The sequence below is a fragment of the Silurus aristotelis genome (genome assembly GCF_946808225.1).
Source record: "Silurus aristotelis genome assembly, chromosome: 16".
Lineage (NCBI taxonomy): Eukaryota > Metazoa > Chordata > Actinopteri > Siluriformes > Siluridae > Silurus > Silurus aristotelis.
The window spans coordinates 10,757,959-10,777,377 of NC_139589.1; the positions used below are offsets into that span (position 1 = coordinate 10,757,959).

Consider the following 19,419-nt stretch of genomic DNA (forward strand, 5'->3'; position numbering starts at 1 on the left):
TTTTTATTACCAGCCTCAGAAACCGCTAATATACATAAATACTTCTCGGATAACGACTCTAAACATACCTTTATGTTATGTCAAAGCAATTTGTTTTAGATGGAGAGTGATAGAGGGCTGCAACACATGACCTGGCCTTTACAGTCAACCGATCTAAAAAGTTGTGATGGTTTGGGATGAGTTGGATGGGAAAGTGAAGGAAAAGCAGCCAACAAGCACTCAACAACACCTCCGGGGTCATCTTCAAGATGATGGAAACCCATTCCAGGTGAGCACCTCATGAGGTTGATTGAGAGAATGCCAAGAGTGTGATCAAAGAAAAAGGTGGCTAATTAGAAGAATTAAAAACATTAAACATATTCTGGGACACCTTTCTACATAATTCTGCACATGCTCTTTCATCGTTTGGATGTCTTTTGTCGTTATGTAATGTACAATGCTGGAAATATGTAACGTACAATGTTGAAAATAATAAAGGAATTAGCCGCTCCAATCTGGCAACATGTCCCCCCTGCGGATTTGTTAACCACACCCCTTTCCTCTTCACCCCGCCCCCTGCTCGCAGTCTCTTCAATCTGACTGATCCTGCGGAGGCTGTAACACATCAAAGAGGGCTCGCGTGCTTCCCGCTGTCTCTCCCCCTGCAACCTGTCGCGTGGGGATTTTTCCACCAGAAAAGCGTTACGGGATTTGAACTGTAACGGAAAAATAACCGTTAAGGATTTTAAATTGTAAAGGAAATCCGGTGTAGGCTGTGAATACTGAATGGTGTGGAGAGAAGGAGAGAAGGAGAGAAGGAGAGAAGGAGAGAAGGAGAGAAGGAGAGAGAGAGAGAGAGACCCCGCGCTGTTCAACTGAGGTAAAGCCAGGCTTGTTAATGTCTACAATCCGAGTAAACACCCCGCGAACCTGTCACGCGTTTGGGGTGTGTGTGAGTTTTTTTTTTTCTTGTGTGTGGGTGTGCACGTGTTTATATATCTATGTTGTATTTATTTCACATTAAACCACATTTTATTCACATTCCTTTGAGTTATGAAATGCTCTGTAAGCAGAATATTTGTGCTTTCCTATTCGAGTTTCTAAATTCATTCAAGTTTCCAATGCAGTCCAATGGACTTCCATGTAGTGCACGTGGGTTAGACACGGTGGCAGGGTGACTTCATTTCCCTCCCAGACTCGGCAAACTTATTCGGGGTGGAGTAGTACGCTGGGAATCGCGTGGGCCCCCCTGCTGAACATGTGCATTGATGGAAGAGCAACTGAATCTCAAATGCCATTTAGTGCACTCCATTATCTCACAGCACAGGCAGTAAACTTTTTTTCTGATTTCTGCTTATTAAAAATTAGGCAGTGATTTTGTACTGTATATTTGCCTAATCCTAAATGCATCACTGCACGTGTAAAAGAACTCATTCAATTATCTCAATGAGGTGAAGGACGGAACCTTAATGATCCATAATGGAGGGGAGCTTTTACTTCCGACTATGTGTATTGTGCACTATACAGGGTTTAGGAGCAATTATTCTAACCAGTGACAGAGTTTGTAGTGTCCCAGTGTAGGGAATAAAGGGCTGAATGCTTAATGGTTCCTTTTTTTGTCAGTATACTGCATTGCAAAAGAAAGGAATTTGGAAGTCTTTATTTAATGTAGTGCAGTTAGGAAGTAGATGTGTTCACACTGACATTCTGAAACTGTCCTGAGGAAGTGCAGAGTTGAGGAACTGCATTAAAGCAGGAACTTTGCCCGTTGTTATCTATCAATGAAATACTGTTCTGAAACTTGAGCTGTTGGAACTCTGGAAAAGCTTTTAGAGAACTGCTCTAATTCGTATGAGGATTATGTTCTGAGGAAATGACATTTGAAGTATTTCCAGTATTTGCTAGTAATCAAGGTGCTTCTTCTTTGGTTCACATCCTTAGATGAACTTAAATGCCAAAACTGTTAGTAATTGATTCTTAGTCAGTTTCTTTTTTTGGCAACAAAATGACTCCATGGTCCATTCCATGGTGCGTTTAGAGTAACAGAAAATGATCATCAGTCTAGCTGGAAAGTAATGCTAAAAATATGGATTTTTAATGCCGATATTTGGTTTGGGATCCACAGAAATGAGGTCGTAAAGATTGCAAGACCTTTTAAACTTCTGCAAGCCTCCTTAGTCAAGTGTAAAACAAAATAAGATAATAAATAAGATGTGACTGAAAAGCTTTACTACAGAATCATGAACAGCGGAAGTTCGATGGTGTCAGGAAAGCCGGATGCCCAGTGAATAATTACGGTAAATGGTGAATTGAACTTCCTTTTTTGAGCAGGGGAAAAGTTTCTCTAATGTAGAATGTGAGTCATTTCCTTTTTTGACCCAGTTGGTCATAGTGTTATAATTTTGGCTAATAGGTGTTGTTGGAACTGCATCAAAATGCAATTTCCTCATATTGAAAGTCAGGTTATGCAGCAGTAGGTCTTTTGAGCTATTAAAATCACCTGTTCATAGTTCACTTCCTTGAAGTTACCAAACTTTCACTGAGTTAGATGCATCCGAGAGATTTTTTTTCCACAGTGCAATACAGTGCTACCTTTTAAACTAAAGCAATTTCCTTTGCAGCAATAAAGAAAAATTAGGGATAGAAAATATGGACTGCAAAATAAATATAAAAACCAACTTTTAAAAAATACACTAATATGTGAATGTTACGATGGCGAAGACTAAAATAAAATGAATGTCTCTTATATATTGACATTATATTGCTGCATGAACAGTTGAAATGTTCGCAATTGAGTCACTGCGAATATGGTTGAATGAAACAATATTCCATATAATTATTCAGTTTACAAAGTGCCACTTGATCATATTATCTTATTGCTTTGATTATGTATACATTCAAAATTATGATTGACTAAGTTGTTATATATGCATTATATATGCACTAAGTTGGATCTTTTTTTTTTTTTTTTGTCTGTAATGAAAACATGTCCACAGTTTGAAGGACAAGCGTACCAAACACTCATTTGAAATTTAATTAAAAGAAGCGTCTGTTTGACATGTCTCATCCAACGTGCTCCTTTTCAGTGACTTTAAAGTGGCAGTAGTATTAATTTATTAACAATTGCGTCATGCTTATTACTTTTATTGTTTCCAAAATGGCAGCATTTAGAGTGTTTAACATCTCAAATCGTGCTGACGTGCTGTGGTTACATTAAACTACATTTAAAGGAGTTCAAGGTCAAAATTAAAACACGCCTCTGTTTTAGACAAACTCCACCAGTTATAACTTTTGTGTAACTTCTGACTAGCGATTTAAGTACACAGTTACACCCGAGGTCTAAATAACAATGTGCTCGATTACAGGAGGAGACACTCGTTCCACTCATTTTTGTGTGGGGTGCAGACCTGTAATGACTGGAATATGTTCTGTTTTAGAGGTGAAGCTCTGTAGGATGCTGATGTGTGAATGAATAAGATGAAAAAAGCTGCACGTCACTGCATTGTAGTTACGAGTTAAGAGTATAAGTGAGTTTCATGAATAAAATAATGAGTGTTGACTAAAGTGACAGGTGATTACGCAGAAATTCTGGCTGCTATTATATACACACAAACACACACAAACATGCACACAGAGCCTTGGTGAGTGGTTAAGTGAAACCCACTCTGCTGTAACTTAAACCGCATCTTTGTCTCGTCTTGTCGGTTGGACCCGTAGGCCTGGAGTCTTAACGTCAGGATGTTCAGGTGCATTCCTCTTCGTCTCCTGAACAAACACCATCTCAGCCCTCAGGAACTGATTTCCTTATGAAAAGAACCTGCTTTCACGGAGTTATATGAATGTTAATAATGTCAAATGTTGCAGAACTAGCAAAGCAAAACTATAATGTTTTAATCAAGCTTAAATATTGGGAATTTTTCTTTGTTTCAATGTACACCAAATCTGATGTATTTCCACTCAGATTGCTAATTATTTGACAGTGGGTAGTCTGGTTTGAATTTCCAACAGGTTGTCGGTGTGTTGTTGGTGCGAGTTATTTATTATTTTGCTTCCCTGTGCTGGCTGACTGTGTGCTGATGTGATATGACATTGATCTTGCGATTTGTGAATATAATATCCACCATGAGGTGTCTTTTATAGAAGCATCATCAGTGCAAGTCAGCTTGTGTACTAGTTACAGTTTCATGCTTAGTCATGGTGGATGATTTGGACTGTTTCAGAGTATAGATCAAAATGCTATTTTTTTTTTCCACCAGTCTCATTCTATTCTCCAGTGGTTCTCATCCCTTTTGTGTCTGACTCCGACTCCCCAAAAATTTCACACCTCCTCCCCATGGACTCGCCCTCCATGCTGTAGCATAGCAGCTCTGTTTCTCGGCACAGGGCCACCACTGTGCTGTTAAACTCTTTAATCCACTCCTGCTGTAAACATGTCATATTGCTGCCTCTGATGCTGCTGTTGCTCTGAGAACATTTCAAACTTTATCATACATGATTGATATCAAACACTCCCTGAAAGACACAGCAATGCTGACCAGACCTACATCAAAAAGCATTCCAGCACTTACTGGCTCAGCAGCACTGGGCACTGCTGTGCTGGTTACATTTTTTTCTGTCTAAATAGAGACAATGGACTGCATTTATGCACAGACAGAGCTTTTAAATGAGTGGATGCAAAATAAATGTTTTAGTTGTTGTTTAAAAATAGTCAAAATGGTCATGTTCTGTTCCAGTGTGAGTAATTTTTTTTATTATTAAATTATTTAAACCTGACTTTAGATCATATATAAAAGTGATAAAATACACATTATATAGTTTATATATGCTCACTGCTTATTCAGCAGACCCCCTTATCCTGAGCGGCTTGCCAAAGTGCTTTTGGAGACGGTATCAAAAACACATCCTCATGTGAAATATACCATTGAGAAAGTATTGTGAAAAACAGTTTTTTTTATATATATATTATTGGCATGAAGTTAAAATTATTCAAATAATAATTTACCCATAATGCAGTAATTTAGATAAAATCTTTTATTTATATATATATATATATATATATATATATATATATATAATATTATTGGCAAAATTACAATAGTTTTCATTTCTTTACCTTGCACCTGTTTGCTTACTGTTGTGGGAGTCACAAACATGCAAACCAGTTGTAAATTACGCTTTGAACATTTCAAACGTCAATAACACCTGCACACGAACGAGAAAATCAGTAAACAAAATTGAGTTGTTAAAAATGTACACAGCTTTACAAAATGTCCAAACGTGAAAGTGCAAAGATTTTTATTTATTTATTTAATCTTTAAAAAAATTTTTGCAAAGTGTTTGCTATAAATATAATTTTGAACTTTCTGTGGTTTGTTTGCTTTTTTTATGGTTGAGGAATACTGTGAAATTGTGAAACTTTGACATTTATAGACTTAACATAACATAAATATATTAATACTTTTTTTTTCGCCGGCTCCTTTACATAATGCAATTGTATCATTTAAATACATTTTATTTGTCCTCTTTTTTTGGTCATAAAATTCCTTTACTGGTTTGTTGTTGGCAATCTTTAAGCAGACTATCAGTAAAATTTGATGTTTTAATGGACTAAACTGTGTATTCTATCAAGTATCTAAATAGGAACCAACATAGGAACCCTAAATAGGAACCCACATTTTATTTTTGTTCTTAACGACAATCAACAAAGAGAGAATATTCCAAAATAACCCCCAAAAAAACCTGCTAAAACAAACTAAATGACAGATGAAGTTCACACACTTGTTTATTAACTGACTTTTAATGTGCTCATCAGGCACATACCATCTCTCTTGACACATTTTACATTATAATATACACTATATGGACAAAAGTTTGTGGACACCTGACCAAAAGATTTCAATATGATTTTTGACCACCTCATTTCACAGTCAGTCCCTATTTGCTGTTACAATAACCTCCACTCTTCTGGGAATGCTTGTAGAGATTTGTGCTCATTCATCCACTGGGGAGTTTGTATATTCAGGTACTGATGTAGATAAGGTGAGGAGGTCTGTGGTGCAGTCAGCATTCCAATTCATTCCAGAGGTATTCAGTATGTTTGAAGTCAGAGCTCTGTAGCAGGCCACTCAAGATCTTCCACTTAAACTTGTATAAAGCTTATTTTCTTGGAGCTGGCTTTGTGCACAGGGGCATTGTCATGCTGGAACAGGTTTGGTTCTCCCAGTTCATGTTTATTGCTCCCGCATGCAAAGACATACTACCACAATGTTGGAAAAACACAACTGTGGTAATAGTTTAGGGCAGAGCCACATTTGGCTGGGAATGTCAGGTGTCCCAGTACTTTTGTCCATATAGTGTATAATGTGTTTCAATCAAAGACGCAGTTTCTTGACAAATATAACTAGAATCAGAAAACGACAATTAACAGTATGTGTCCAGAGTCCAGTCGTGACCTCACAACTTGACTTCTCATTGCTTAATTTTATATTATCGTATGACTTAACTACAACCTCAGATGCACCATCAGACCTGTGTTCTGTGCTGTGGAAAAGAGCAAATCGTGCCAACAGCAGCACAAAAGCCTTTGTACTACTGCTAAGCTGAACACAAGCGTGTGACAAAACCCCTCCTTTATCTCCTATCCATTCCATCCACAATGAACAAAATGAAGTGGATCTGTTCCTGAGTAGGTTAGTTCAGGAGTTATCAGTATGTAGCAACATGTTGTAATTTATTTAAGGCTTCTTTATCTAATTTTTCTTCAAATCGGTTTACTCGGAGCATCCGCTGTATAAGAGCTTGAAAATGAATCAACATGAATTCACTAGCATTGTGGGATTAATGGTAATGACTAATAACTGTAATGAACTGAAGCTATGTAAAGTGTAAACGTTATCAACGCGTGTCACGTGACAGAAACCTCGGCGCAAGCAAGTGCTTACGTTTCTGTGGTTATCAGGTTGCGGTGTTTAAGTGAGAGAGTATGTGTAATGGGTGGAGTTGCCTAACTACATTACTTCCTGTGATGAAACTAAAGCAGGACAAAGGTGAAGTTTTGCCCTTGTTTTTAGCCTTTTAAAGCACAGGGTCATGTGGAGGAGTGTCACTAGACCATAACTGCAAAACTTGTGAAGTTGTTCTTCACCTTAAATGAAGTCACACATAGTGTTGGTCCATTTAAAATGGTGTAAGTGATTAAGTTTTGAATCCTCTGAATATGAGAGAACCTAGAAGAGAGAGACAACAAATGAGAGCAAGGGTGTGTGTTTGTGTTTGACCTTGTCCCTCACTGTTGCAGTGTGAAACTCACCATGGTGTGAGTCACTAATTCCCCCTCACATACATTCACACACATTCCTAACATTCCTGCTTTCTCCAGTAAGACTCCTCATGAGTGTTTTATTGGATGTGGAATTGACAGTTGTTGAATTGAATTGTGGTGCTTCAAAGACAAAACCTGCCCCAGCATGAGGACTCCCGTCTTCTGAATGTTAAACATGGGACTGAGCAGAACAATGAAACTGATGACTAGAACAGTTTCACCCTGATTAGGCCTGGGCCAAGTGGCTGGTGTAAATGTACTAGCAGGGTTAAGCTCATTTTACTTGCTGTGGACTAAAACAGGAATTTAATTGTGATTTCTTTTTTTTTTTTTTTTATGTTTTATCACACAAAGTAGAAATTATATATCTATAGATGTATATTTTACTTAATGTGTCATTTATTTGAGTGAATAGTGTCGAATCTGAAATATAACTACGCTATTCTTTTGAAAAGCTGCTGTTTTCTGGCACCGTGTTCTCTTCTCATAAAAGATGTGATTAACATGAAAATTGGGCAAGCCTAGTTTTGCCGGACCGCCATCAGCTGCATAACGTATCAAGCAGATGCATGTACAGTACATCAAAGAATGTCTCTGGTGTGGGCTCACTACTTGAATAAAAACATTGAAAAAACTCGTTGTAAACTCTTATTAAATTAACGTCAGTACATTCAGCTGCCTACATGCCTTCATTGTGAATGAATTATGTTGTAAACACAATTTTCTTTGTGTATTTTAAATAAAACCCCTCACCCATGGATCCAAATCAGGATGTTGGAGTAATGAGGACATGGCATTTACCTCTGTATTATGTTACCACACATCCTCATGAGATTATACAGTATCACAAAGTGTGAAGATTAGGAGAAATTGGCACAGGCCAGATGAAGAATGAATTGAAATTATTCTTGTGGCTAAATCAGGAAGCTGTCACAAGGTTTCCATGTACCTGAACGTGAAATATGACCATGACCTTAGACATGACACTTCTGCCAGACTGGGAGCGAAAGTTGCTTGGAGAGGGTCAAGAGTGTTTTTACACAATCATGCAATGGATGCATTGTGAATAAGAATACGATTTGGTGAAGTGTAAAAAAAAAAAAGGTTTTTTAAATTGTTGCAAAACCTTAACCTTGAATTCCAAACAAAACTTTAAATTTTTTCAGTTAACGAACTAAAATGCTTCCTCGTATACAAAAAAATAATTCGGTCTATTTAAATATTGTTAAATGGCTGCTCCTGGAAAGAATTTCAGTCATCATGTGTCCTCCTTTACCGTTTTCATCTAGCTATTTTTAAAGAGTACACAGTGATCTACATTAGCAGCACATCAGGTACTCAGACCAGTTCTGGTGATCCAGAACCATGTGTTAATTTTATCTACAAAATGAAAAATAAAAAGAATAAAAGGTAGATCTTTGGTAATGTTTGTTCAAAGCAACGAACAATTTTGAACATGAGTATACATTTTATTCAATCTTACCAGACTTGAAGTCCAAATTTATTCTTCTTCATGTTTGTATTTTATATTCGAGAGACCCATTTTAATTATAAATTCTTCTGGACTTAATTTTTCATTAAAAAATTATGAATCGTTTCTACTTGTTTTGTAATAATTTAATTCCTTTTTTATTATTTTTTTTTATTTTACATTTTGATCATTCTTGTCTCAGTAGATATTTCCAGGCTGGCATTAAACAGATACAATGAAAAATCTTGAAAGACGTGGGTGTTATTTTAATGGATTTCTCAACCTTTGTGCTGCTGCCTGAGTGGTTTAGAGGGCAATTTCAGTAGCATGAGTTTTAAAGAGTAACTGAGAGATTACACACGAGACTGTGAGTTGTGTTTGGTAAAAACATTTTTTTAAAGCACCTATGTTCAATACTATGTACTACTTTGTTGCTGTATGTTTTAATTTTTGCCCTTTTTTAAATTCAATTATAATTTTTTTTTATATTTCCACTTAGGTGTCTTGAGGTCACACACATGATGACCAGTCAGACGTTTCCCTGCTTAGTTGGCTTCCCTTACCTGTAAATCAGAGCCACATCCTGCACAGACAGGAAGTGTGTTGTGTAAAATGTCAGCGTGCAGCGAGTTTGCAGAGCACGTGTGGAAACCGGGATCTTGTAAAAACTGCTTCCACCCACGTAGTGCCCACACTAAAGGCAGGAAAAACTTGTGCAGGGACGAAGAGGAGGATGAAGTCGCCTTGGCTTCGCCTTACATCAAGCCCACTATTGCCGTAAAGCCCACAATGATGAATTTGGACACAACCGAGACAGCAGCGGAGTTTACCATGAACACACAGAAGGTATGAGTGACTGAGCAGATGACTACAAATATACAAATAATAATAATAACTATACAAATAATATAGTACAGGATTTATTTCAAATTTAACATTGTTAAATTTCAAAATGCGTTACATTTTTATTACATCCCTATGTTCTCGTGTGATTTTCATTTTCATTGCTATTAGTAAATTTGATATTAAGTTCCTGTACCCAGGCACACGAATGTCTAGGAAATATGTTTTCCAGGTCTCTTCGTCAGATTTCTGTGTCTAGAAATGCTTTTAAATTGTAAATTTAAAATTGTAAAATTTTAAAATATGCCTAGTATACATTTGCTAACAACTACCTTTTTTGCACTGAAATTCAAAACGTATGTACAAAACTCATGGATTCTTATTTTCTGCTTAATGATAGTATTTAGTGTATAAACATTAGTTTATGTTTAAATAAATAAAGACTTAGTGCTATTCATTTTTTTTATTTACTTGGTTTTAATTCTTGCACTATTTGACCTGCTAGAAATGTATGTTGTTTATTTATTTGTGTTTGTTTTTTGTTTATTACATTTTTCCCCTAAAGGTCCATAAGAGTCCAATTGGACTGAAAAATGTTCTGGATCTTTCATCACTCTACATTGACAGTAACTGCTGCAGTAAAGCTCTGAAGGATGCGGTGCTGCAGAGCGGCATTTCCACAAAGCTGGATTATTCAAGCAGGACTCCTGTTTCTCCAAAAGCACCGCCCACCACAGGCTGTGTGTTTATCATGCAGGAGGAATGCCGCAGTCCTATTGGTCTTAAAGAGAAATTGAGTCCACAGGTGGCAAAAACATCCAAGTGCACTTATATCGCTTCCTGTAATTCACATTTACATCATAACAAACAGGAAGTGCAGGTGATGATAAACACAGCTCCAGGAAATATAAACAGGACTGTTAATGGTGCATCAGCAGAGACCCTTAGTGTTCTTTCATCACCCTCAGTAACCCCAGAATCCCATAATAATCACAGTCTGTCGGATTTGTTTTCACACTGCAGTAGTACAGACTCACTGACTGGTCTCACCACGCTCCAGTCAGAGCCCATCTATGCTGAGAGCTCAAAACGAAAGTGCCGTCCTCGCCAAAACACTGGCACTATTACTGAGGCCAGTGACGACGGGGAAGGTCAAAGGGCGACCATCACAGTCATGGCCGCGCACACGGAGGAGAACAACTGCACCTTTTACCTGAGCAGCCCCGATTCTGCTGTTAGCACCCAGTGGCTCCATTTCAGCCCCACGACCCCGGAGGACCCATCCAGCCCTGTCTTCAATTGGCCACCTTCTCCATCTGTCATGGGAATGACCCCATTGTCCCCGGACCTGTCCATGCAGACCGAGACCAAAGTTAGCCCACCCATTCCTCCCAAAAGAAACTCACGGTCTCCAAAACTCGGCACATCCAGTATGTCTCCTCTTCCTGAACTTAACCTCCATGTGACTCCACCCCTAAAACTGTGTCAGAGTGATGCCCACTCCTCCTGCCCAGGTACGAATGCTCACAGGATGCATGTGTATAAGGGTATGTATAGTGCCAATAACACAGCAAGTTGAAAAATGTAGCTTTATTGTAACACAGCGCTTTTCTCCACAGTACTGAGCAGTTTGTGGAGCTCGGAGCCTCGAGCCGAGGAGGAGAAAAGGGAGGAGGAGAAGTGTAAAACAGAAAGAGAATGGAAAGACAAGTGTGACTCTTCGCCTGGCACCAACGAGAGAAACAACAGTCCCAGTGAGAAACAAGTGGAGATGAAAACTGATGGCAGTAGCAGCAGCAGTGAGCCAAGACCTCCATTGCCTCCGCCCAAAAAACACCACCGGTAAGAAACACCTTTTAAAATATTTTAGTTTATTTATATTATACTGTTGTACTCCGTGTCAGCTTTGCAAAAACAGCTAACGAGTACCAGGCGCTTAGAGCCGCCGGTTTAGCGTGGTGCAATCTCTCTGTTTCTCAAAACTGATTTGCTAATGTGATTTCTGGCTCTGTGTGACCTTACAGTCATAAACACGCACAAAAGAACAAAGAGTAAAAAACTAAAAATTAGAGAATCAGTGTGCAGCTGAATACATTCAGAACAGCATTTATTTAGGAATTTGCGGTTGACCTTTAATCACTGGTGTTATTTAAATAAGGAGCATATCTGCGCATAGATGAGGAAAAAACCATGTATGGGATATTGAGATCTATTTGAGTATATGTGCGTGTACTTGTGTATGTTGTATGCTGTATGTTTGCCCTGTTCTACAGCACTGTGATGTGCTGGATTCTGATTCATCAGGAGGTGCTGATTAATCTTCTCTAACAGCAGCTCTGACAGTACTGCAGTTTTATAGAACAGGTTTATTGTATTACAGTATTGCTCCTGTGACCCTGTATATAGCAGCTCAGGCATGGCAGACGCTTCACACAAACATGTTTTTTTTTTTTTTTATGCATTATCGTTGATAAGGTAAAGAATACCTTTTATTTAACATTTATAGAAGGAGTATTCAGACTCAGTGCTCTGTAACAGTCAGCACTAAAACTTTAATGAATTCATATTAAATTGAAATAAAGCAGCATAAACTCCAGCAGTGTGTAGAGAATGGAAAAAATCATTAATGTGGTACTAGGCCACTCCATCTCTCTCTTTTTAGCTGATCAGATGATCCTGACTGAGCGTATACACTATTTTAGGCCGATAAAGACACACACACACACACACACACTGAGTCGTCTTGTTTGTTCGAACAAATCCATGACCCCCTATTCCACACACACACACACACACACACAGTCTAAGTCTGTACTAGATCAGAATAATGGGTTCTTTGTTATTACAGGTTTAATATGCACTTGTATTTTCAGTCTATTTAAACCAAATGGAGTCTGTGTCTGTTTTGTGCAGCAACACAGTGGCAAACCCCCCCACCCCCCACCACCACCACCACCCCGATACACAGACACACACATACCCTGTGTGTATGCCTGTTTGCTGCTGTCGTTGTGCACATGCTTTTTGTGCCTGTGTGTGTTTTCTGCAGCAACATTGCGACACTCCCCCACAGGGCTGTTTGTCGCTAACACAGCAGCAATATGCGGTGACGCTCTTTGCTACAAGCCTGGCTGCTTTCTCTGTTTTGTGCACATGGTTTGGTGTGACAGTTTAAACTCCACGTGCTTTTACAACAAACAGCGAATGCTGATGAGCCTCAGGTGGTGGTGTCATTTTACCCTACGTTCCCACCACCAACCATTCATCCTCTCACACTGCCTGAGCACTTGCTTGTGATCCTGTTTGTTATACTGCAGGTCGCCATGCTTTCCTGAAAGCACCTAGCGAGAGCAATAGTCACTACACCGCTTCCTTTGCTGCACGGTGTTATGTTTGCATATGGAAAACTCAATGAAAAATGTATATACTTATCGAAATATATATGAAGTATATATGCATTGTAGCAGTAAATCAACAGAACAGAAATGGGATGATGGGAGGGGTAGTGTTACCCCATATACGGTAGGTCTCATCTCAATCCTGGGACACAATCTAGTTGCCCTCGCTTTGTTACAGTATTGTGTAAGTGAAGCCATGAGGTAAAGGGCAGCCTAATGTGTTGGCTTGAAGTTAGTGTGATTTTCCACACAGAGAGTATATTCACTGTCTAAAAGACATAAACGAGCTTCTGTGTAGTGTGTTTTAGATGGTGTTACAGGGCTAAGATAAAAAAACAAAAAAAAACAAAAAACTAACAGATGGATAATGACTGATAGGGAGAAAGGGGTACAAAAAAGAAAGAGACCTATAGACACTGGGCAAAAGGGAAATGGGCTTGGAGTGAGACAGATGGAGAAAAGACAAAGAGAAGGCAAAAATAACCAAACATGATGCGTGTCATGGACTGTATTTAATTAAAATTTATAACATTTCATTACAGCATCCAAGTCATAATTGGAGCTTAAATGGGTTAAAAACATGAGCTTACAATTTGTTTGTTTTAGTTTTTTTGATGCTATTTGGCATAAGTAAATCACCATGTTCTACTTAACGACCAACATACTGCAGTACTTGGAGCAATAGCACATGAATAGCAATAAAATTCTACTGTAATAAAATAGTTTTTAAAATAGGTGTTTATTTAATGTGTGTCTGTGTGCACATGCAGCTCCTGTGCTAAGCTCAGTGTGAGCAGTATGGAATTGGATCAGAGAGGATCAGTGGAGTCGCTCCCTCACTCACTGAAGGAAATGCACACAGCCTCTTCAGATAGCCTGCCGTCTCTGTCTGATTCTGGTGAGTGCACTAACATGTTCATCACACACACACATATACACACACACACACACACACACACACACAAAATCCCCTGGCTCTTCCAGTTTTGTTTTCAATTTCTTTGCGATTCTCATTCCCTGTCGTCCCTGTCGTTTTTTTTCATTCTGTTCGTTTTTCCTACCAGTTATTTCTCTCTCTCTCTCTCTCTCTCTCTCTCTCTCTCTCTCTCTCTCTCTCTCTCTCTCTCTCTCTCTCTCTCTCTCTCTCTCTCTCTCTCTCTCTCTCTCTCTCTCTCTCTCTCTCTCTCTCTCTCTCTCTCTCTCTCTCTCTCTCTCTCTCTCTCTCTCTCTCTCTCTCTCTCTCTCTCTCTCTCTCTCTCTCTCTCTCTCTGGTGTGTGTAATTGTCCCATATAATCATCACTGAGTGTACACAGACCACACACACACCCTGATAAAAAACACACATCTCATTCCACTTCTTGCTGTGCGAAAGGCATTGCCTAGTTAAACAGTAACACACACACAGCAGGCAGTCTGTCTGTCTCTCCATTGCTCATTTAATATAGCCATCATGTCTCTTTTCTTGGCATGACAGACAGATAAGATGATATTTGTCTGGAAGTCACATGACCAGTAAAACAAACAACTGACCTTTTAACCTTCTGAACTTGGTGTAAAATGTTAGCATTAAAATCAATGTGTCTCATTCTCTCTCTTTTTTTCTCTCTATAGTTGTTCAGGAGTCGACTCAGCGCTCCTGCCCTGCCCTGTTCCCAAGTCCAAATCTCTGTCCCCCGCCATTACCGGAGAAAAAACTCCTGAGCCGTACCACGTCCTCTGACACAGAGACTAAAGTCAAAGGTCGTGGAGTCACTTCCGGTTCTTCTCCTCAGCTCTCATATTCATCCTCAGCGTCTCTGCAGACCCTGCTGAACAGCGGGGCAAGTCGAGAGTGTGTGTACGCACGGCTGGGCGGACTGTACGGCGAGTGTGTGCGCCGCTTGTCGCTAAAGTGCGAAGAGCGTTTTACACACATGCAGAAACGCACACACCGTTTCTTCAACGAGCACGAGTGGAGTCTGTTCAAGCTGAACTGCAGCCGTGCCGTGTGCGTGACCAGGGACGCCGCATACTACCCCGCCTCCTGCTCCTCTGACACACATACACCTTACGCTGTCAAGGTCAGTGTGTAAGCGTGTCTGTGTGAGTGTTATGGTGCATTGTGATAATATGCACCGCGGTGCAAAAACTTGACAATGTGCATCATGGGAATGTGCGACTTGTCTGAACAGATTACCTCTGCACAACCCATAGAGTTAATATGTATAAAGAGCACTCTTGGCCTCTTAGTTCCTAACAACCTACACACATTATAGATTATGATGTTACCCAACCATGTTGTATGCATTAAAAAGAGCTCTCAAGTGACACCAGCCTCCAAGAAAGAGGCTATGAAATTTGTTCATTTGTGACTCATTTCCTGCTAAAATCACACTTCAGACCACACTGCGAGCTCATCATGTTTCAGTCAACAATTTTTTCGAAGGTCGGACATGTGACACTCATCTCGCCAAGGACGATCGCATCTCGCAGCTCACACTCTGAACCGAGCACACCTGGAGTTTTGCACCATCAAGCTCCACTTCTAGTTTTATCAAGATATTGGGATCCTGTAGCACATTTTGTTTACAATATTAAATAGCTGTTTTTGTTTTATACAGACAAAATTGACACATCCAGATATAGAGAGGTCTCTCAATTCAGACATTTGAATAAGTTTTTCAAATATTCATTTATTTATCGTAAATTAAACTATTAAGCCAGCATTGTGGATCGTGGGTGAAATGTATTATTGCACAACTAATTTCTTTATAATGTGTATGATCGAATTTGTTAAGTAAAATGCGTTAGTAGTCGTAATAGTGAATGGAAAGATGTATGGATGGATGTATGGATGGGAGGAACTGAGAGGAAACCTGGGTTGAGAATAAAAGATAAAATGAAAGCAATGATGCAGGAAAGAGTTAAAGAAAAAAAAAATCTTCTGTTCAGATATTAACTGTGTAAAAATGTACCCTATCTGTGTTCTCTTTTGTATGCAGATCTGTAAAGGCCATAACCCGGAAGTGAGGCGGTCTCACCTGTTCGGTCTTTCTGTGCAGCAGTCGATCCCTCCCCACTTTAACCTGCAGCAGGACTGCGGTCACTTCCTCGCCTGTGTCCCTCAGAGCATGCTCCCTGACAACGAAGAGACTCTAACCCCATCTTCTTCCTCACCGGGTCCCACCCCCACGGATCAGCAGGAGCGTGTGGTGGTGATCACACGTGACATTCCTTGTCAGAGTGTGGCAGACTTTGTGAGTGAGTATCAGTCATTCCATCGCTCGAATCCCGAGGTGTACGAGCGGCGGGTGTGTTTCCTCCTGTTGCAGCTGTGTAACGCTCTCGAGCACTTTAAAGCCCACGGCGTCACTCACCGTGACCTCTGCCTTGAAAACATGCTCCTGGTGCCTCAGATGCGACCTCAGACAGCAGACCCCACACCTCATGAGCCACTGCCTCGCCTCTTAATTAGCAACTTCTCCAAAGCGAAGCGACGTTGTGAGACGGACGAGAAGCAGCGGTCCGAGCTCACTCGCATGGCGCCCGAGATCGTCTCTGCTTCTCAATACCGCAAAGTGGACGAGTTCCAGACGGGTATCCTGATCTACGAGATGCTGCACCTGCCCAATCCTTTCGAGGCCGTCCCATCACTGCGAAATCGTCATTACCGCATCGAGGAGCTTCCCTCCATCCCCTCCGTTTCCATCTACTCATCTGGACTGGAGCGTCTCGCTCGTCTCTTGCTGCGTCCTGACCCGGATGAGAGGATCCATATTGTGGAGGCTAAGCGCGGCCTGCAGAGCCTGCTTTGGGGACCACGCCGAGAGCTCCTCGACCACGTCCCCTTTAACAACAACAAGAAGGACAAGGACCACGATACACTGTTAAACTGGCTGGATGTGAAGCGTGCGCTGCTCATGATGAAGTTTGCCGAGCGCTCGCTGGAACCCGAGAAGAACACGGAGCTTGAGGACTGGCTCTGCTGTCAGTATTTTTCCAACACACACCCACCGTCCCTGCTGCACACCGCCCAGATGATGCACATGATCAAACCCTTACACTGATAACTTGTGCATGTGAGTGTGCACTACATTCAAGTGTTGTCCGCATTCCTGTCTCCATTCTTGCTGGGTTTTTTTTTTTTTTTTTTTTTTTTTTTTTTTTTTTTTTTTAAACAGGTCATGAAACAGTGAGACGTACGTGTCCGCTTTGAGCACATTATTGTTAGATAATTATTTCAGCTCTCCTTTTCAGCTCTCCTTTAAAAATGTTCTCACTGCCACAGAAAGACTGCTTTACACCTGTGTGTGTGTGTGTGTGTGTGTGTGTGTGTGTGTGTGTGTGTGTGTGTGTGTGTGTGTGTGTGTGTGTGTGTGTGTGTGTGTGTGTGTGTGTGTGTGTGTGTGTGTGTGTGATTTCCCCATATGTTGCTTAGTCAGCACAAATGTCACAGTAAAGATCCAGAGGGACGAATAGCTGTGTGCTGATATTACATTTTCTGTATTACTGTTGTGATCAGAGATTGTATGTGCATTCCTTTACATTTCAGCACGGACGTTACCTCATACTGTAGTGTTACTGTACAAATTGTTAGTTTATTGCTAAGTCATACCTCTGCTGTTGGATACAGTCGTGCACCTATCTATCGGCTTTAATATAGAGTTTACGATTATACCGTTTTGGTTATTAACAATTAACCCCCAGATTCTAAACGCTTTATATGTCCTTAAAATGTATATATTCATGGACAAAGTGCACTGATTGGCCGATCACAGAGTAAAAAGCTTCAATTCCTATAACATTTTTAACGATATCCAAATAACATTGCAGGGATATCACCAATAATTACAGATGTTGTCTAAAGGTGTTGTTTATACACTTTGTTTGCGTGTTTAGACTAAAAAATTGTAAAAATGTATAAAACTTGATTATTTCCAGAAAGAGTCAATGTGAAACTGAAATTTTACTCATTTTATAAACGTGTACAGAAACTGTGCGAAGCAGGTGTTAGCGAGGATCCATCTGATCACCGAAACGCTTGTTTGCTTGCTCTCCTGTAACTAGCCAGTGCGTGTACTGTTTGTTATTACAGCCGGAATTCCATGTGAAAATCACTGTAGTAATGCTGTGAGGTTCTAAATGATGCTCTGAATATTATTACCTATAATTAACCTGCTGAAAATTCCTCAATAAACTGTAAATATCTTTTCAAAACTGAGGGGCCTTTTATATTTTTTCAATTTGTATTTACATTTACATTTAAAATCATCAAAGCAGAAAGATGCTGTTTTTGGTTTCAGATGATGAGTCTCCATCCAAGCAGTGATGATCAGATTTCAGACATGCAATGATATCTTTTTAAGATTCAGGAGGTGGGTGGGGGAAAAAAGAATAATAAACTGATTAATGTGATGTGTTGGGGAAAAAAAGAAGAATGAATTATGATTCTACATTAATCATGTTGAAATTCAGTCTAATCACGAAAATTCAGGACCGAATGCCTCCGTGTGTTTACCCTGTATGTCTAAATGCCCAGGTGTGTTTGCTTATAGTTTTATTTTTAATAGTTATTAAATAAAATTGCATATAAGAGTTACATAACTGGAGCATAAAAGAGCTGTAGGCTGCATCAAGGGTCAGTGAGAACTGGGATTCAGAGAAGAATATAGCACTTTTTTTTTTTTTTTTTTATGTAATCCAGGTTAAGTGTTTCATTTTTTTCATAACAAAGCAATTACTATCTTTGTTTGTTTGTTTTTTCCCCATTCCACATTTAGTTCCCATTTGCTCTTATAATAACCTCCACTCTTCTGAGAAGAGGTTCCACTAAATTTTGGAGTGTGCATGTGGAGATTTGTGCTCATTCAGCCACAAGGGTGTTAGTAAAGTCAGGTACTGATGTTCAGTCAACGTTCCAATTCATATCAAAGGTATTCATTAGGGTTGAGGTCCAAGCTCTATAGCAGGCCACTCAAGATCTTTCACTCCAATCCATGTGAAGCACATCATCTTGAAGCTAGCTCCATGTGCACAAGGGAAAATTTCATTCTAACAAATCCAAAGACATTCTGTACAATTATGTGCCTCCAATTTGTGATCACAAATTCGGGAAGAACCACAAACATTAGGAAAATCAGGTGTCCCAATACTTTTGTACCTTTAATGTTGGGGAATATCAGCAAAACATATATTACTTATGCCATAACACCTTTAACTATAATAACCTCTTAATATCTTATTTCCTGTATTAAAGACTTTTTAATATTGATCAATATGGAGTTACATCTTTACATGCTTCTGTTACGAAAAACACTGGACACTAGAGACTCCATCCATAAATGTTCTATATCTCAGTGCAGAAAACTTGAACCACTAAACTATTTTCTTTTATGAATGATTTTTTTTTTTCCTTTTTCCTTTATTC

At 39.6% G+C, this 19,419-nt stretch overlaps 1 protein-coding gene across 1 annotated transcript; it reads left to right on the forward strand.

Annotated features, from left to right (window-relative positions):
- The first annotated feature begins 565 nt into the window (after nt 1–565).
- prag1 (PEAK1 related, kinase-activating pseudokinase 1) lies at nt 566–18,209 on the forward strand. Its single transcript, XM_083564274.1, has 8 exons — nt 566–770; nt 811–859; nt 9,271–9,617; nt 10,180–11,128; nt 11,234–11,456; nt 13,783–13,910; nt 14,625–15,073; nt 15,995–18,209. Exons 3-8 carry the CDS (start codon nt 9,384–9,386, stop codon nt 17,057–17,059), a joined length of 3,048 nt encoding a protein of 1,015 aa, XP_083420400.1. The 5' UTR covers nt 566–770; nt 811–859; nt 9,271–9,383; the 3' UTR covers nt 17,060–18,209.
- The last annotated feature ends 1,210 nt before the right edge of the window (nt 18,210–19,419 follow it).